Source organism: Paramisgurnus dabryanus, chromosome 2 (assembly GCF_030506205.2).
Source record: "Paramisgurnus dabryanus chromosome 2, PD_genome_1.1, whole genome shotgun sequence".
In the NCBI taxonomy this organism is placed as follows: domain Eukaryota; kingdom Metazoa; phylum Chordata; class Actinopteri; order Cypriniformes; family Cobitidae; genus Paramisgurnus; species Paramisgurnus dabryanus.
In genome coordinates, this window is record NC_133338.1 from 3,014,832 (window position 1) to 3,035,880 (window position 21,049).

Sequence of the window (21,049 nt, forward strand, 5' to 3'; positions counted from 1 at the left end):
TTGTTGAAGAGAAAAGTTTTAAGTCTAGATTTAAAATGATCGACTGTGTCTGATTCTCGGACATCGGTTGGTAAATCATTCCAGAGCTTAGGGGCTAAGTAGGAAAAGGATCTTCCACTTTTAGACACTTTTGATAGTCTAGGGATAATCAATAGGCCAGAATTTTGCGACCGTAGTGTGCGTGATGGATTGTATTCTGATAGTAATTCTCTAAGATATGAGGGTGCTAAGCCATTTAAAGCTTTGTAGGTGATTAATGATATTTTAAATTGGATGCGATATTTAACTGGTAGCCAGTGTAAAGATGCCAGAATTGGGCTTATGTGGTCATACTTCTTAGATCGAGTAAGTACCCTTGCAGAAGCGTTTTGAACTAGCTGAAGCTTGTTGACCTGATTTGAATGGCATCCCCCGAGTAGCGAGTTACAATAGTCTATTCTAGAGGTCATAAAAGCATGAATAAGCTTCTCTGCGTCAGATGTAGACAGTATATGGCGTATTTTTGAGATATTTCTAAGATGGAAGAATGCTGTGCGGCAGACGTTGGCAATATGACTATCAAAGGATAAGTTGCTGTCGAACATCACACCTAAGTTCCTAACCGTGGAAGATGGCACCACAGTACAGCCATCTATGTGCAATTTGTAATCTGACATATTATGTTTGTAGCGATTTGGTTCAATAATAAGTACCTCTGTCTTATTGGAGTTGAGCTTAAGAAAGTTATGTGCCATCCAGTCACTAACATCGCTAATGCAGTCTTTTAGCTTAGAAAACGTGTGTGTTTCGCTGGGATGCGAGGAGATGTAAAGCTGGGTATCATCCGCATAGCAGTGAAAACTTATGTTGTGTTTCCTGATAATGTCTCCTAGGGGTAACATGTATAACGAGAACAGGATAGGACCTAAAACTGATCCCTGCGGTACACCGTATTTAACCAGGGAGTGATATGACTCTTCCTCATTTACATAAACAAAGTGATAGCGATTGGTTAGATATGACCTAAACCAGGCTAGCGCCTGACCACTGATACCAACATAGTTTTCTAGTCTATTGAGTAGGATTCTGTGGTCTATTGTGTCAAATGCTGCACTAAGGTCTAGTAATATAAGAATTGAGATTTCACCACGATCGGAAGTTAATAGGAGGTCATTTGTAACTCTAAGCAACGCTGTCTCTGTGCTATGGTGGGGCCTGAATCCTGATTGGAACTTTTCATATGTACTATTATTTGTCAAGAATGTGCGTAACTGGCTTGCCACTACCTTTTCTAATATTTTCGAAAGAAAAGGGAGATTTGAGATTGGTCTAAAGTTATTAAGTTCTCCTTGGTCAAGCTGTGGTTTTTTAATCAGCGGTTTAATAACTGCTAGTTTGAAAGCTGTTGGAACGTATCCTATTTCTAGCGATGAGTTAAAGATATTTAGAACCGGGGTTGACACTACAGGGAATACTTCTTTAAGTAGTTTTGTGGGAACGGGGTCTAATATACAGGACGATGATTTGGATGATGTGACTAGTTTAGAGAGCTCATCTATTGTAGTAGGTTTAAATGAATCAAGATGTTCGTATGGTAGTCTAGTGTTAAGTGAACTAATGGGTAGAGTGGTGGCTGCCTGGGTAGCTACGATGTTTTCCCTAATAGCCGAAATTTTGTTAGAAAAGAAGTTCATGAAGTCGTTACTATTGTGTTGAAGTTTACTATTGGTTTCTGTTTGTTCTTTGTTTCTAGTCAGTTTCGCAACTGTGCTAAAGAGGAAACGAGGGTTATTATGATTCTCATTTATAAGCTTGCTAAGATATGTAGATCTGGCGGTTTTAATAGCCTGTCTGTAGTGTTTAACACTCTGTTTCCATGCTGCGCGCCATACTTCTAACTTTGTGCTTCTATAATTTCTTTCCATTTTTCTAGCTGCCTTTTTAAGGGCTGCTGTGTGATGGTCATACCATGGAGCTGGTGGTTTTTCTTTGAATCTCTTTTTTCGAATGGGAGCAACGGCATCCAATGTGTTAGAACAGACATTGTTTAGGTTTTCTATTTCAATATCTAGATCGTCACAGTTATCTGCTACATGTTTCATTTGGGACAGGTCTGGAAGAGTGCTAATAAAGCTATCTTTAGTGGTGGAAATTATTGTTCTGGCTAGTCGGTAGCATGTTGTAGATTGAGTGATCCTATCTAGAAGTACAGTGTATGACACAAGGTAATGGTCAGAAACTGCATCACTCTGAGGTGATATTTCGACGTCATTAATATTGAGTCCGAGTGACAGAATTAAGTCTAATGTGTGATTACGAGTATGCGTTGGCCCTGTCACGTTTTGTCTAATATTGAGAGAATTTAGAACATCTATAAACGCACGTCCTAATGCGTCTTTTGGGTTGTCCACATGGACATTAAAATCACCAACAATAAGAGCTTTATCTACAGTGACTACAAGCTCAGATAGGAAATCTGCTATTTCATTAAGGAAATCTGCATGGTGACCCGGTGGTCTATAGATTGTCGCTAAAGCAAAAGAAAGCTGTTTGTGGTTACGATCAGTTATTTCCATATTTAACAACATTACTTCAAATGATTTAAATTTTAGCTCAGATTTTTGGTTTACTTTAAACATTGTGTTGTATATTGTAGCTACACCACCCCCTCTCCCCTTTAATCGAGGTTCGTGTTTATAATAATAGTCTTGTGGGGTGGATTCATTTAAACTAATGTAGTCGTCTGCTTTAAGCCAGGTTTCTGTTAAACAGAGTACATCTAAGTTTTGGTCTGTAATTATTTCATTGACAATAGGTTCTTTATTGGTAAGCGATCTAATGTTAAGAAGGCCGAATTTTAAGAATCGAGATTCATCTGTTAATGTATTGTTTTCTAATTTTATTTGAATCAGATTTGTACCAGATGTAACAAGCGGTGCCCTGTATTTATTTGTTCGGGGAACAGATACAGTTGAAATGTGCTGATATTTCGGTAAGATTGACTCGAAGTGCTGGGATATAAGTGGTCTTGACATATCACGGCAGCTAACAGATGGACGGTTAAGCCGATCCGTCTGTTTCCTGACCTGGGCCCTGGATAGTCATACTATATCAGAATTAAGACTATTGATCAGATTTTTAGTGAGTATAGCACTTCCTTCCGATGACGGGTGAAGGCCATCTCGGGTTAGGAGAAATGGTCTTCCCCAGAAATGCTTCCAATTGTCTATAAACCCTACGTTATGCTGAGGGCACCACTTTGACATCCATCCATTGAGAGACACTAATCTACTATGTGTTTCATCTCCCCGGTAGGCGGGGAGGGGACCAGAGCATATTACATTGTCTGACATTGTTTTTGCAATTTCACACATCTCCTTAATATTATCTTTGGTGATTTCCGACTGGCGGAGCCTAGTGTCATTCGTGCCGGCGTGAATAACAATCTTAGAAAACTTCCGCTTAGCATTAGCCAGCACTTTAAGTTTGGATCTAATGTCAGACGTTCTGGCTCCCGGTATACAGTCGACTATGGTGTTTGGTGCCTCAATGTTAGTGTTCCTGAGTATAGAATCTCCAATGACCAGGGCACTTTTAAAAGGTGTTTCAGCTGGTATACTCCTTAGGGGATCGAATCTGTTAGAAATTGTCGTTACGTTATGGGTCTTAGAAGGACGCCTTATATGACTATGCCGCCTAACAGTCACCCAGTTTGACCGTCGACTTGACTCTGATGACGGAACCGAGCCATGTGTATTTTGATCAACACTATGCGCGCTCGATACAGTATTTGTAATATTTATATTAGCATCTGATGTCGGAACCGAGCCATTAGTCTTTTCGCTCGATAGATTATTTGCGACAGTAACATTAGCGGTTTTGCTATCCTCAACTAGCGTTCGGATGCGCGATTCTAGTTTAGCAACCTTCTCAGTTAACCTTAATACTTCAATACACTTAGTGCATGTAAACCCCTCTATGCTAACAGCAGAAGCTAAACTATACATGTGGCAAGTAGTACATGTTACAATAACAAGCGGAGTCTTACCGCTTTCATGCTGGGCGATGGCGTCTTCGTTTATCCGAACGCGGTCCCCGGAGCTGCATCGCGTGGGGTGTTCGGTTGTGACACCCCTCGGTCGCCTGCGAACGTCTTGGGCCAGGGTGATGTTTGGTTTGCCGAATCTGCGAAGGCCGGGCAGCGGTTCCTCCACAGCTTCCCGATCGCTTTCATGTCGTTCACGGTCCGTGAAGCTGCATCGCGTGGAATGCATGTTTGTTGCTCGCTTGTGGACGTCGGAAGGCAGGGTGAAGTGGGCGCTGTACCTCGCCTTGGATCTGCTAAAACCGGGAAACAACTCCTCCACAGCTTCCCGCTCAGGTGAGGATAGGTCAGAAAAGCATATATCAGATGAATCCGCCATTAGATCGGAAAATGCTAGCTTCAGCCTCCACCGTGTGGATGCTAGCGGGCTATATGCTAACAACACTGGGTGTTTATTAGTGATAAATAGTTTCACGTGGTAGTACTGCTCAATAATCGTCACGGTAAAGTATTCCTATGTAAAACTAATAAGTTATATTATATAAATAGGAATAAGATGGTAAAAAAAAGCTTTTAGATGATGAACTCGACGGAGCTACGATGCACGATCTGTTCAGCGTGACGTCACAAACCGGAAACCATTTTACTGCAACTGCTCTGGATTTGTCGACTCCAAACTTACTCTACTATTGACGAGTTATCTCAATTAAGAGAAAACGCTTCCCTGCCAATGATGCTTCCCTGACGAGTTTTATGGGAATTTATAATTCTGCTGTTATCCACTAGGTGGCGCTTTTAGCCAACTTATAAAACACTTAAGCATCACCTGATTCACAAACAGTAAAAACTCATTGTATGTTTTGATTATCGCTCTGAATCTGATCTCTAACAAAAGTCTTTGGAAAAAAGCAATTATTTTAGCTTATTACAGATCCGACGCGTGCACGTGTATACACAACCCCGATATATACACAAGATAGAATTACAGTTTTAAAAATATCTGTTTTAACAAGAATTCATGCAGATATAATCTGTTATGTCTTAAGTGAATGTTTGGTTAACTGTTGGGTAAAAATATCTGATGTGTAAGATTATATTAGATCCTTGCATTGCAGTAGATCTTAAAGATGTCTGTCTAATGTCAATCAAACAATAAAAGAAAGAGAAAAGTTATTTTTGACTTTGTTTGTGCTAAATCTTTTATTTTTGTAATGATTTTAAGTTGTCGATGAGATGATTACGTTTTCAAACCTCCTAAAAATTTACTTTGCTGACTCTTCTACTTCAAACACGTGTAGCTCTGTCATTTTTTTTTTTTTGTCAGATTTCAACAACTCATACATAATTTTAACGTTTTTTTGAAGGTTTCAAAGAATGCATTTAAATAATATATTAAATTGTTCTCTAATATCTACATAGAAGCTTTGTGGCTTTATAAAGTGCAAAAATTATCCAGAAACATTTTTATATGTCCATTTACAACTCTAGGATTTGTCCTTTGAATCAAATGGTCTATAGGGTCATAAGTTGAGCTCTGCTCTGCTCTGAGGCTCATGTCAGTAGCTCACAATAGTAAACAGACCTTGTTTACTATTGTGACAGATATGTTTGAGTCTGTATTAGATTTTGAGGAGCAACTAATTGTTTGGAGATTGTGAACGGACGTTTATGAGTGGTAATTTTGTGATTTTTTTTTCAGTATGGACCTTCAGAACGTAACTGTAAAGTCAATAGATGAACTTCAGACTAAACGTTAGCATATAGCGCTAACTCAGCCGTCACAACTTTGTTTTTAGCATTTTAACAACTTTGTAATTAATTAAATGTGTAAGGTTTACATAAAATGAGTAAACAAACATTTATTGCTCAGAATATGTCATTCCCATGTACAGAGCTCTTATTATTCATCTATGACTAGATAAATACAGTTTTTATTCTATGGCACCTTTAATAAAAAAAAAGGTTTTGAAAATTTGCTCATTCCGACTCAATTTGCCAGCATGGGTCACATTTCTAATGTCCCTTTGTGGGAGATGATGTCATCAAAGTGACAAGAGTTGTGTAATGTTGACATCTGTGTGTTTTCTTCTGAATAGATGAGAAATCTTGTCCCACTTCAGCTGAGAACTCCAATCCCACACCTGTCACTATCCTGCCAATCAGATCTCCAGAAAGACCAGACGGTAAGAGAGAAATGTATTATTTTATAAGTGAAGATACAAGCAAAAGAGGGTATCTGACACATCTTCATGTCTCTCTCAGGTCCTGTAGGAATGAAGCTGAGCTCTGAGGATAAACTGATACAGAAGTGGCAGACAGAGCGAGGCATCTTCGGTGAGATCACTGTGAGTATAACCTAGATGTGAACATGACAACAAAACAGCTAAACACATTTAATCTTAGCAAAAACACAAGACCCCACATGTAAAACAAATCAACACACTTTTGTGACTTAACGTTTAAAATGTTATGACACATGTCAAGATGTTTGTGATGGTTATAGTGTAATGATTTTGTGTTATGTTGTATGTTCAGGTGGCTCAGGTACAGAAGTTCAGTGAGAACAGCGGTTTAGGCATCAGTCTGGACGCCTGTGCCGGACGTCACTACCTGTGCTCGGTGCTTCCAGAGGGACCTGTCGGACGATCCGGAAAAATCTGCAGTGGAGACGAACTTCTGGAGGTAAAACACACTTAGATCTGTATCTACTGACAAACGAATAATAAATCTTAATGTGTTTTAAATGTGTTGATGCTTAGCCTCTTATGGAACGGCTGAAATTCCACAAGGGGGCGCATTTGTTCCTCAGACGTTGCACAATAAACATGACATCCGAATATATTCATTATAAATCATGAATGAAAAGTGAGATTCGAACGAATGTCTGTTAGTGAACTTATTGTATACACTATTTATATCGTAATTCGGTCAGAAACGTCAAGATTGTGAGATGAACAAATCGTTTTGGATTAAAAGGCTTGGATATTCCATTTCCTTGGACTTTTGGGGATTTATGAACAATTTGTTTTGGACAATTTCACCGAAGCGGATAAAGGAAAGATTTTGAAGGTAAGTAAATATCCTAAATCGGCGCTGCCCGGTTCAGGTAACTAACAACTAGATTACAGTTTTATGACTGCTAAAAATCATATTATGCTTTCTGTGTGCGCTTAATGGAATCCCAAAAGTCTAAGCTTTACAACGATGTGCCGCATGACCGTATATTTTAAAGATTTAATGCTTCAAAGTTACAATGACGTAATGCAGCCTCACGTGCAAGGGAGGGGGTGTGCCGTGTACGGCACAGTGTTCCTTATCAGGTTAAAGGACACATATTATGCAAAATACATTTTTACAAGGTTTGGACAAAAATGTGTGTTGGCAGTGTGTGAACACACAAATCCTACCATTGAAAAAATACACTGCTCCTTCTTTTTTAATCTCCATTAAACCAAAGCAGTCTCATTAGACATTCTGTTTTGGTTATCTTGTTAATGTGATGTCACACTGATAAAGCCCCGCCCACGGCCACTGATCGACTGGATAGTTTTAGCCAAAAGCTTTTCTAAATTTGCTTGTTAGCACGACTCAGACTGTATTCACATGAATCAGATCTATTATAACTTAAAGCGTTCACTGTTTGTTGATAAAGGAGTAAGACGCTGTAGCTCATTTGCATTTAAAGGGACAGACACGAAAACAGCGCTTTTTTGGACATGCTATATACCAGATTTGTGGGGTATTATGAGCTAAAACGTCATAGACACACTTGACACTTATATTACATCTTGGGCATAATATGTGCCCTTTAAAAGTCTCTTTGGATTATTCTTTGTATATCATTATACATGTGTGTGTGTGTGTGATTGTGTGTTTAAGGTGAATGGCATTCCTCTCAGAGGAGAGACTCATAAAGACGTTGTCGACATTCTGAAGGAGCTTCCTATTTGTGTGACCATGGTTTGCTGTAGACCCGCCCCTCCAGTGATTGACAACCAAAACAACCAACCACAACCGGAGGATATGAATACAAACTCCACAGTTCAGGTATATTGCAAAGAGAGACAGTGATTTTTGGGGATTATTATGATTAATAGGGATGCACTGGATATTTGGCTATAATCAGTATCGGCACAAATTTTCTATTGGGGCATCCCTAAATATAACTATTAGTTGTTAATTATAATTATAAATTAACAAATTATTAATCATATCAATAAAATATTACTACACCAAATACTATATTAGGCTGTAGGCTGTTTTCTCTTTTCAATTAATCTAATAATATTAAATTTGCTGTTTATAGTCCAGTCATACATTAGGGTCTGAACTGTCCATTTTCAATGCATTTATTAAACACCAAATCAATTTCTTAGGTTTTAGATTTAGTATTTGCTTGTTTTTTTTTTTTTTCGTAAATCAAGTTCAACCTAATTTTTCATGAGCAATTTCATGGGCTTGACTGAGACGTGCGTGAAATGTTTAGCTTCAGAAGCTTTAAATAACAGGTGTAAAGTGTGTTTCTGCCCTCTTACATCAGATGGATGAGGGTTATCTTTTATAAATGATTTTGTGCAGTGAAGGTTGCGTTGTTTTGGTTTGCGAAGGTCCACGGTGATTTTGAAAACTTTTTGGTTCCTGAGGAGAACGTGAGGGAACTTGAAGAATCCACAGGATCACCGCTGGCCATGTGGGAAACAGAGATTCAGGACATTCAGCTGGAGAAAGGAGAAAGCGGCTTGGGCTTTAGCATCCTCGACTACCAGGTGAGACAATGGCGGTGTCCGAAATAGCCCACTATAACCTCATTCCCTATTCCCTAATTTTGTCCACTTGATGAGTGAATGAAAACTAGTGACTGAATTCTGACACAAAGCGGTGAAAGCGCTGCGGGCGCCATCTGGTGTCGAGATGCAAGCGCCTCAGTGTGAGGGTAGTGGCTAGTCGTTGAATCACTTGTACACTTATTATTGCAATGCATTATGGGATTAATAATGTCAGACACCACTACAAATGGCATTCACCTAAATGCACTATTTAAGGGTATAGGAAGCTTTTTTGGCCACAGCCAATGGTTGGAGTCTCTAATATGAAAGGTTGTATCAATGATATAACGCTAGATATAATCCGGTGTTTGTGTGTTAATTCTCATACATTCAGGACCCCATGGACCCAACTAAAACAGTAATTGTGATCCGGTCATTGGTTCCTGATGGTGTAGCAGAGCAAGATGGACGCCTGTTGCCAGGTGATCGTCTCATGTATGTTAACAACATCCACCTGGAGAACGCCAGTCTGGACGAGGCGGTGCAGGCTCTGAAGGGTGCAAACATGGGTGCTGTTCACATTGGGGTGGCCAAACCGCTGCCTGTAAGTAAATACTCTCTCTTATAAAAAATAGTAAGTGTATGCTGCAGATCTGTATTATTCAACTGTCACCCGTCACACCTAAGTTTACTTTAATATTTTGGATGTAAATTTATATTGAATCATGACATACTATATATCGTTGGAAAGGTCTAAGAGTGTAGTTTCAGCACCATTCTGAAAAAAAAAATGACGTTGTGAGAGTAATTTTAAGAGGTCATGGGCTAACAGGTGGGCTCAATTTGTTTTTATTTATTAATAACACTAAAGCAATATTAATAACTAAAGCATAAAAATCAACTTTTCTCCCCCAAACTCAAAAGGGGGGTTGACAGTTAAGGGGTTAAGGTTGTCAGATAAAAAAAATGAAAGTCTGATTTTGTTTGCTCTTAGTTCATCTTAACCTAACCACCCATCTTGTCTTCATTATTCTGGCCTTTTGTGCATGTTTTGACATCTTTACTTGATTTTCACTCGCAAGGTTTTAGGAGTCAGAATGCATGTGTGTTAAAGGTTGTTAAGTGCATTGTGGGTCATCTGATCGGGCAAATTTAATCCAGAGGGCGACTTTTAAACTGCACAAGAATGTTGAATGTTTTCTTCTGCTTTCATGAGTGTGAAAGGGTGGCATTGCCTCATATTATGGTTCAAAAGATTAACTTTAAGAAAGCAGATCGAAATTTCTAACTACTGCTGTGGGTCAACATTGAATGTGTTTTACATTTAAAATTTTGTATTGACTTTTTATTGTCAGTACATCAAAACCATCCAAAAGAATTGTAATAAATAATTGTCACATACACTTATTATACAATACAAATGTACATAGTAGTATTACATACTACAGTATTTACATTAAAGGTGCAATGTGTAAATTTTAGGAGCATCTTTTGACAGAAATGCAATATAATATGCATAACTATATTTTAGGGGTCTATAAAGACCTTACATAATGAACCGTTATGTTTTTAGTACCTTAGAATGACACGTTTTTGACTACATACATTGCAGATCCTCTTACATGGAAGTAGTCATTTTGCCCTACCATGTTTCTACAGTAGCCCCAAATGGACAAACTTCGTTGTCTCAGATGATGACAGTTTGTCCTGTGGCGGCTGCCGTAGCTCCTCTATGTGTTTCGAAAGTAAGGGGTGAGCGCTGGACTAACGGTGCATTTACACGGGGCGTAAGCGTTGACGCTTTCCATTCACTTTTAATGGGTGACGTCAAGCGTTGGCGAACTGAATTGTGGATTCGTCGGCGCCGCGTCACTGCCGTTGCTTGCGGCAGAAGTTGAACAACTTTTCAAGCGGCAACGCGAGCGTCAGCCAATCAGATTGCCTTATGCAAATAACCTAGGCAGAGCCAGCCAATTGCGTTTATGGAAGATCTGAGCATGTGCTGCGGCCACTGTGATTGGCTGTTGGCCATGGTTCAGACAAGCCTTCCGTCAAGCGTTAACGCTTTCGCCCCGTGTGAATGCGCCGTAAGTCGTTGTTTGCAATTTCGCCACCTCACCACTAGATGACGCTAAAATCTACACACTGCACCTTTAAAAGGACTTTTAGAAGTTTAAAGAATTAGTGGATATTTTATATTAAATTCATTTAATATATGAATTTAAAAACTTCTGTTTAAAGTCAAACAAGAGGAGTGTATTATTGAAAGGCAGCACAAAACCATCTCAAAAACATTCTCGGACAGGCGGGCTAGGCTAGCAGTTCTAAGACCACTAAATCACTTCACACTGGTTTAGACATATTCAGCAGTGTTATGTAAAGTTATGATCATTCTCATATACATGATGAATGTTCTGCAGATGGACTCCAGCGAATTGTCTGATGATAAAGCATTCGAGCATCGTTTTGTGGAGGAGGACGATGACACACCGCAGGCGTCAATGATCGCTCAGCATGGTAGTATCTGCAGCCCTGACGTCACCTATCAGATGAGCGGACAGTCCTCAACACCTAAGGTACACAGACACTAAACCTACAAGAGCTGGGGAAAAAATACCGATTCTCCAAACTCTTTCCCCACCAGCATGTTTTGATGATTTTCACAAAAGCCTTTAAATATATAAATATATAAACGTACAATATATCAAATAAAAGAATATGAAGAATAGTGTCTGCTTTCAAACAGCAAAAACAACAACAACAAAAAACCTACCCTACCTTAATTTGTTCTCTTTTTATCACCTCTCAAATATGGGTAGGTTTCTTCAAAGATACCAAATTTTGAGCAAAAAAGCTGAGATAATTGTATTTTTGTAAAGGACTTTTATTAGAGATCAGATTTAGAGCGATGATCAAAACATACACAGAGTTTTTACTGTTTTTGGATCAATGGATACTTCAGTGTTTTAGAGCGACACATAATGGATAATAGAGGAAATATGGATTGCCGTAAAAACTTCTTAATTGACGAGATAACTCGTCAATGGTGGGGAAAGAGTTAACAAAACATATTGATTTGGGAAATCATTAAATTAATGTTAATTGAAAAAGAAACAAAAAAGATCTCAGTGCACTACTTTTTGCACTAAATTTGTGATTTGATGAGTTTATATTGAAATTGTCAATAGCATTGCCTTTTAAATTTAGACTTTGCAAATCTTTGTTCAATTTTTGACTTTATTGAGATCTCCACCAAATCTCTAATAGAGACGTTTGTGAGATTTTGGGCGTTTCAGAAGACATATCAGAGATGTAGGAGACTTTAAAAGCTTTCTATTGCACTACATTTGATGTCTAGGAGAAATCGCTGAAATATTAAAGACATCTCATCTGTGATTATTTTTTTCTTATGGGATGCTTAGCATTTTTATGTTTAGTACCATATCATGTTGTGAATTTAGCAACATGTTGCACTAGGCAGCAATACAGCCATTCAGCTTTATTTTACGACTTTGTTATAGTACTTTATCTAATACTTTATCCACAGTATAATATCAAAGTAAAATTGCTTGTTTTTTACTGAATGCCTTTCTTGTTAGAATAGATATTGTAAAGAACTACATCAGTGTATGTGGTGTTACTTTAGCAGCTATACTGAAACATAAAACACAAACACCAGTTAAATTTGTTGGTCGTACAGCCATTTCTCCCAGTTGCCACCATCACCACCCTACTTCACAGCACCCTGTAGAGTCATAACACTCCTGAAGCGTATCCCAAACCCGCAGCCCTTCCCAACAATTACACCATTCATTCCTATTGCTTAGAGAAACAAAAGCTTTCCAGAGCGGTCGTACAGAGGCCCAACGGCTTTCGCTTCCTTTAATTTGTGACTATTGTTATTTGTCCCATCGCTTGCGGTTTTATGTGCGGTTTTATGGCTCCTGCTATGGGAGATCTCAGATTCATAGCCGAATGATTCTGCCTCTCGTGAATCCGACTCAATTACAGCCGTATGAATCAAAAACTACGCTCATCCGCCTCACACGCCGCTCTAATTGGCCCCGTTGCCTTGAGATGCACTTCAGCGGGTCATTACCACCTCTGTTATTTGGAAGATTATCTGTCTTTGATTTGAGCGTTGTTGTGAAAATAAGTCAGCGGATAAATTGTGTTGTTTGTCTCACCCAGAAGAGCCTACATCATGAGTCTTTCACGGATTATCCCTTCACATCCGGACTGATGGATAACACAGAGCCTTTTACTCCGGAGAGGAGTGCTGTGGCCTGGGTGCCTGAGGGAGGGCCTTTAAGGCTTGGACCCGCCTACTCTGATTTGTTATGCGAACGTGGCCTGGAAGGGGCGGAGCCATTGGCATCAGAGGCAGAGTTATGCGACATTATCCCCACCCTTGAAGACACAAACAGGGGGGTTGTGCAGTCATTTGGCATGGACACAGTAATGGAGGAAGAGGGTGTGGTTAAGAGTGGTTTCCATGGAGACCAAGACTTCCATAAGGTAAATTCTCTAACTTGTTAACCATTTTATTATAAAAACTTGTGTTGCAGCATTGTTTGTGTTTATTTTACACATTTTTGATTGTGATGATAATTTTTTTTCTCACAGGATGAAGATTTTCTTTTAGATGAACCTGTAGATGAGCAAGTTAAAGCCATCATGGCTGGGAGTTTCGAGAGGACCATCACCGTCATCAAGGGAACCTCCAGTCTAGGTACATTTGTTAGATTCTCTGTGGTTGTGTTGAAATGCAGTGTGGTTTACATAAAAGTTCATACGCTGCTTTTCCATTGCAATTGCGCAAATTGAAGTAGCGATTGGAAAATGTGCCCAATGGAAACAGCAATTTTGCATAAACTTCCATATATCACAAAAAAAGTTTTTACACTCGGGAGATGTGGTTTTTCAGGCAATTCGAACAAGGAATATATTAGGGGTGTAATAATACATCAATAAAATTTTTACCGTTAGGATGCATCAATGCCACACATAAAATATCGATATGGGGTACCTTTATTTTGACACTCTCCACATCGTCATTCATTGACATAACATCCATTTACGCATTTCCGCCGAAGCATGCATAATCAAATCGTAATTGCATCAAAGAAAAGCTTGATGTAGCGGCAAATATCGCACCGTACGCATAGATATTTAATACGGTATCCTATCACAATGAACCACGCGATTTACAACCTTGGAATATATCGCAAAACTGCAATGGAAACAATTTTTTGACACATTAACATGTTACCTGAAGTGCGTAAAAGTCAGATGATCATTCTTTAAATATACCGTGTTATGTTTGATTAGAGGACAAGACAGAAGAGGTGTCCCAAGAACCGACAAGCACATGACATTAAAATACCGCGAGTCGATATTTTCGGGAGTTGACTGCTGCGTATGCTTTTGCATCACTTTCGTGGTATTTTGATGTCATGCGCATGTCGGTCTGCATGGCACCATATGAGGCCCAACACACCCGCCGCCATGGTTTTGTAAATGATGTATCACGAGAGAACCAAATTATTCTTTACTCGCATAACATCGGTTAATGGAAAAAAATTTTGTCGAATCATGAAAATAGCTTTTGTGCATATCTGTAATGGAAACGCAGCTATAGATATTAATAAATTTAATGGTCTATAGAATAACTCCAAACTAAATCATTTTTATTGGCTAATACTTTATCAACACGACTTTCCACATAACCTTTCCACATTGATTGTTCAGGTATGACTGTGTGCGCATTAAAGGACGGAGCAGGTATGTTGATTCGCAGCATCATTCACGGTGGCTCTATCAGTCGGGACGGACGGCTCGGGGTCGGTGACCTTATCCTGGCCATTAATGGAGAACCAATGGGAACTCTGACCAATGCCCAGGCTCGAGCTATGCTGCGTAAACACTCTCTGATTGGACCAGACATGAGGTGAGATGCCCACAGTTATACAAACACAGGTTATATGACAGAAACCTTCCTTACTTCTTATTTTGACGAAATCAAGTTAAGTTCATTTTAATGAAATCAGCTAATAACACCACCGGAAATCAATAATTACGAACTATTCAGAAAACATCATAAATGAATCAAGCGTTACCCAATGATGACCCAGAACCTGCTGCAGAGAGCTGTCGATCGTAAAAATGATCTTGACTTCATTTCTAGCTCAACAGGTGCATTAAATGAAGATCACAGCTCCGTCTCTGTGTGAGTACTGAGATTGATTTATACTGTCCGTCCTCATTGTCTGACTCTCACCTGCATAGCTTTATTCAATTGATGTTATCATTCATGTCCGCCAAGGCCCTTCTTTAATTTCAATTATTGAAGTGTACAAATAACTGAATACCCTGCATGTCCAGTACACTTTCTAGAAACACAAACCTATCTGTTTTATCTATATATGGGTCAATGACAAAACAAGCTCCTAAATACTTGTAAGTAAATCTGTAAAATTGGATGTAACGCATATTTTTAATCAGGAACAATGTTTTAAAAAAGTTGTTTATTGAACAACATTTCATTTCATTCTAATGTTTTTATTTTCCGCAATATTTTGAATAAAAAAAAATGTCAGATGGTACATACTTTTTAGATCGAGTAAGCACTCTTGCAGCAGCACTTTGAACCAGCTGAAGCTTGTTTACCTGATTTGCATGACATCTCCCGAGTAACGAGTTACAATAGTCTATTTTTGAGTTTATAAAAGCGTGGATCAGCTTCTCTGCATCTGATGCAGACTGTATATGGCATATTTATGAGATATTTCTATTATGGAAGAATGCTGTGCGGCAGACGTTGGAGATATGACTATCAAAAAAAACATCATACCTAGGTTCTTGACTGTGGAAGATAGCACCACAGTGCAGCCATCTATGGACATCTTGTAATCTGACATTTTTTTGTTTGGAGCGACAAGTATCTTTGTCTTATTGGAGTTTTGCATAAGGAAGTTAATTGCCATCCAGTCACTAATATCGCTAATGCAGTCTGTTAGCTTAGAAAACGATGTAAAAGATGTAAAGCTGGGTATTACCTGCATAGCAGTGAAAACTGTTATGTTTCCTGATAATGTCTTCTAGAGGTAACATTAAAAAAAGAACAGGATAGGGCCTAAAACTGATCCCTGTGGTACGCCATATTTAACCGGAGAGTGACATGACTTTTTCTCATTTACATAAACAAAGTGATAGTGGCCGGTTAAATAAGATTAAGGATAAGACCAACATAGTTTTCTGGTCAATTGAGTAAGATTGTGTAAACTATTGTGTCAAAGGCTGCACTAAGGTCTAGTAATATAAGAATTGAGATTTCACCACGATCGGTCATTTGTGACTCTAAGCAGTGCTGTCTCTGTGCTATGGTGGGGCCTGAATCCTGATATACGTATTATTATTCACTAAGAATGTGCATAGCTGACTTTCCACTTCTTTTTCTAGTATTTTAGAAAGAAAAGGGAGATTTGAAATTGGTCTAAAGCTATTAAGCTCTCCCTGGTCGAGGTGCAGCTTTTTAATAAGGGGTCTAATAACTGCCAGTTTGAAAGCTGTTGGAACGTATCCTAGTTCTAATAATGAGTTAATGATATTTAGTATTGGGTCTGACACTACAGGGAATACCTCTTTTAGTAATTTTGTAGGAACAGGATCTAATATACACGATGATTTGGATGATTTTATTAATTTATACGCACAGTTGCCCCACCAGGCATTTTACAAGTTTGAGATACCGAAACAATTATTATTAAAAAACACTGAGTTATTTTTATGGTAAATAATGCTCCCGGACACGAAAATATGCATGTCATGTCATTGACCCATAATCTTACTAACTCTCACTAATCGCTGCAGTTTCTTCAGTAACCAGCATCTTTCATTTCAGTATTTGTGAAGTCTCTCGTTTCCTTGGTAACCTTCTGTTCTGTTCTTTAATGGGATGCTGTTCCATCATTAACACTCTTGAAGTCATGGAGATCATTTCTACCTGCTAAAGTTTTGTGTATGGTGTTGTTCATTATTTATTGTGCATCACTAATGTCTCTCTTTGATTTGATTTCCTTTCATTGATTTTCACTGAAGCTGTAATTAATGATGCATTTTCAGCAAGTGGAGGCATGATGAATATTTCATTCACATACTCGTGCCTTAAATCTTAATGTCCTCATCTCTTTACTTACACGCAACTGTGAAACAAGGTTTGATGTTCCTCCATTAGATTTGTCATCTTCACTGATAATGAACTGATGAAGCAATAAAACACTTTTTGATTTTGCCTCATGAACCAAGACCTGAAGCCCAGTTGTTTGTCTTGTTTCACAGTTGACTCACAGTTTGTATTTTGAATGTAATGCAAAAGATGTATTTGTTCTGCCATGTGGCACATTTATTTACTAACCTGGAAAAGAAACAGCCGTTGTTGGCGGTCACGTTGCACGATTTTCCCTGCAGAGAAAACATCACATATGTATTCATTATTCAGAAACAGATCTGTTAACATAACCTGTCTGTGTTAGGTTGTGGTTCGCTGTCTGGCATCGCTTGAATTGTTGTTGAGATTTATTCATTTTTGTTGCATCGCCAGCAGTCGCCGTTGCCCGCATTACAGGATCGTGGCAAGCACAACTATAAACAAAAACTCCTGCAGATCACATGAAACCATTTGGTAGTGGCAAATAGCAAAATATAAAAGGAAGATCCGTTCTGACTGCTTTAGCTGTAGCTTTTGATGTCACAGATGAATGAACACAGGAACGCAACATAAATGATATAAAACCACCCATACAGCAAAAACATATATTTTACATAACAAATATAATTTAAATACATGTCAAAATATACAAAAAAATTGCAAAAAATGTATGTGCTGAAATATGTTTTTTTCACCAATATATTTTGTACATTTTTAAATATATTTTAAAGCATTAATATTCATGTCACATTAGAAGAAAATTCTTGTATGTATGTTTTAATATAATTGTATATTTTATACATTTTATAAAATTATATTTTGGCTAGGAAAAATATATTTTTGGCCGTATAGGTTGTTAGATTAGAAATATATTTATTGTTGTAAATAGATTTTAAAAATAAATGTAAAATGGATAGTTCACCCAAAAATGAAAATGATGTCATTAATGACTCACCCTCATGTCGTTCCAAATGCGTAAGACCTCCGTTCATCTTCAAAACACAGTTTAAGATATTTACAGTTTCTGACCCTCCATTGAAAACCTATGTACAGTATACTGTCCATGTCCAGAAAGGTAATAAAAACAGTAGTCCATGTGACACCAGTGGGCTAGTTAGAATTTGTTGAAGCATCGAAGATACATTTTGGTCCAAAAATTATGACTTTATTCAGCATTGTCTTCTCTTCTGGGTCTGTATACTATCCATAGATTTTCAATGAAGGGTCAACAAGCTCTCCGACTAAATATAAAACATCTTAAACTGTGTTCCGAAGATGAACAGAGGTCTTATGAGTTTGGACGACATGAGGGTGTGTCATTTATGACATAATTTTAAATTTTGGGTGAACTATCCCTTTAATATATGTTTTCAAATTTGTTAAAAGCTTTGTCAAATGAAAAATAAATGAAAATCATTTGGCAGTAGACTACCACCAGATGGCGCTCCACTAGTTAAGCATCACTGGTATAGATAGTGTATTCTTTTAGTCATTTTACACGTGTGTGTGTGTGTGTGTGTGCAGAGTCACGTATGTACCAGCAGAATATATTGAAGAATACAGAGCGTGCCAGCAGAATGACATTCAGTCTGAAGACAACAGCGACACTGGACAGTACGTACCACACAAACACACACTTGTATATCAGCTCTTAATGATGTAGTCATGAAGTGATAAATGTAAAGACTCGGTGTGTTTAGTCTGAGAGTCTCAGAGCTTCCAGAGAGGGAAGACGGAGAGGGAGAAGAGAGTGAACTACAAACAACAACATCCAACAACTGGCATCTACCGAGGAGGTAACTGACACAGATACACACACACATGCATGTATACTCGGGTATATAAACACACAGGTATATACACACATAGGGCCCTATTTTAACGACCTGAAACACAAGTGTGAAGCCCAAAGCGCAAGTGACTTTGTGGGCGGATCTTGGGCGCTCTTGCTATTTTCCCGGCGGGAGAAATAACTCTTGCGCCAGGCGCAAATCAATAAGGGGTTGTTCTGAAGTAGGTTCATTATTCATAGGTGTGGTTTGGGCGTAACGTCAAATAAACCAATCAGAATGTCATCCAACATTCCCTTTATACGCAAGTGTGCAAGTTTCATGGCGGGTTACTATTTTATGACGGATTTACCAGGCGCACGCCAGGAGCGGTTCACAGCCGAGGAGACCCACGTTCTTGTAAGAGCAGTCAAAGACAGAGAAGTTGTTTTGTATGGGGATAGGAGAAACCCGCCCAAATCATCGTCGGTTAAACAGGCGTGAGAGGAAATAGACACAATTGTCTCATCAGCTGGCATCCCCATCGTTGCGCCAAGCACTACAATGATGTCAGGAGACGGGGGAATCTCAAGCTTGCCTACATAAATCAGGCACGCCGTGTAACGGGAGGTGGATCTGCCTCTACACAGGACCTGACGCCAGCAGAGGACATCGCTGCGTCCACCCTCACCGCTGAAAGCCAATAAACGCAAGCAGTCCAACCCCAAAGTACACTTACAAATCAAATTCATATACATTAAGGTTTCTTATGAAAACATTTTAATTATAATTTACATAAAATAAATGTAATACAGCCACACAACTTATGAAAATATTTTTATCGTTATTTGCATGATAATTTTTTAACACAGCCACACACAATAAATAAAAACTATCACCACAATGCTCACCACAATGATTTCCCTTATCTCATGTGTTAATATTTTTTATTGTAACAATTTATGATTTGCAAAAATAACTGTTGCATCTGTGTAGATTAGATAAGCAAAGTGTGTGCGCATTGTGCACGCCATACATTATGGTCAAGCATGCGCCCTTAAAGCAACACTATGTAGTTTTTTTACCTTTAAATAATGTCTCTAAAATTATTTCAGTGATAAAACAACTTTTAACTGGACAAATTGTACTGTTGCTGCAACCTGAGCAGCCTCCTAGCTGCTACAAGGACACTCTGAATGTGGCAGTGGAGGGTAGGAAACACAGCCCCGCCCCTCCCCCTGCCTGCAGAAGAGTGTCTGATACCAGGCACTGTTGCGCTTTTCAACCAGATGGGGGAGCTGTAAGTCATTTTTACATGGAAACTACATAGTGTTGCTTTAAAATAGCATAATGAACAGCGCGCAACGCGCCACTGACTTTAGACTATTTTTTTCTGGTCAGTGGCGCAATTTTTTTTTGAAACTGCAAAATAGCATCAGGGATGGTTTGCGCCGGAACACGCCTCCTTTTTTGCACTGAACCGCCCAGGGAGCGCAAGTTCATTCCCTAGTTTGCCGACGTGCGTCTGTGGAGGGAAAAATCCGCTGTGCACTGACAAAGTCAATTGCGCTGTGTGCAAAATAGGGCCCATAGACAGGTATGCACACACACACATATTGCTCTGACACAAAATCTGTCCTAAGACACTAGTTCAACTCTAAACAGAATTTCTGAGTTATTAAGTTTATGTAAGTGTATTGTGAGACTGTTGTTAAGTGTGTGAACTCTGTGTGTGTTTGTGTGTTCAGAGTGGAGCTGTACAGAGAGACGGGTAAATCTCTGGGCATCAGTATTGTCGGCGGCAGAGGTATGGGCAGTCGCCTTAGCAACGGGGAAGTGATGCGGGGCATTTTTATTAAACACATCCTAGAGGACAGTCCTGCAGGACACGGCAGCTCACTGAAGACAGGAGACAGGATTATAGAGGTACGCACACACCTAAACATTATAAACACACTCAATGTGAAGACTGCTCCAAATGAAGCTCATGAAATGAAGATGCTTGCAGCATAACATGTATCATTTTTTTGGAAAAGTAAATCCAGGAATGCACCGTGATAAAGTCTTGAAACATTGTGTATACGTGTGACAGGTGGATGGAGTGGATCTGCGTGATGCCAGTCATGAGCAGGCGGTGGAGGCCATCCGTAATGCTGGAAATCCTGTAGTGTTTCTGGTCCAGAGCATTATAAACAAACCCAAAGTCAGTATAACACACAAACACAAACAGATTCTCATATATCACTATAGTGAGAGAAGTTTGTTAGCTCTGTGTAAAATG

General features: G+C 38.9%; 1 protein-coding gene across 1 annotated transcript in view; it reads left to right on the forward strand.

Annotated features, from left to right (window-relative positions):
- LOC135783394 (multiple PDZ domain protein) overlaps positions 1-21,049 on the forward strand; it is a 65,470-nt gene that overhangs the window by 28,862 nt on the left and 15,559 nt on the right. The window contains exons 12-26 of the mRNA XM_073813686.1: positions 6,121-6,207; positions 6,287-6,369; positions 6,560-6,706; positions 7,904-8,071; positions 8,632-8,790; positions 9,185-9,394; positions 11,211-11,366; positions 12,982-13,308; positions 13,417-13,522; positions 14,542-14,740; positions 14,978-15,019; positions 18,524-18,613; positions 18,700-18,795; positions 20,517-20,694; positions 20,861-20,971. Of these exons, the coding sequence (XP_073669787.1) occupies positions 6,121-6,207; positions 6,287-6,369; positions 6,560-6,706; positions 7,904-8,071; positions 8,632-8,790; positions 9,185-9,394; positions 11,211-11,366; positions 12,982-13,308; positions 13,417-13,522; positions 14,542-14,740; positions 14,978-15,019; positions 18,524-18,613; positions 18,700-18,795; positions 20,517-20,694; positions 20,861-20,971 (2,159 nt within the window). The remainder of the gene's footprint in view (positions 1-6,120; positions 6,208-6,286; positions 6,370-6,559; positions 6,707-7,903; positions 8,072-8,631; positions 8,791-9,184; positions 9,395-11,210; positions 11,367-12,981; positions 13,309-13,416; positions 13,523-14,541; positions 14,741-14,977; positions 15,020-18,523; positions 18,614-18,699; positions 18,796-20,516; positions 20,695-20,860; positions 20,972-21,049) is intronic.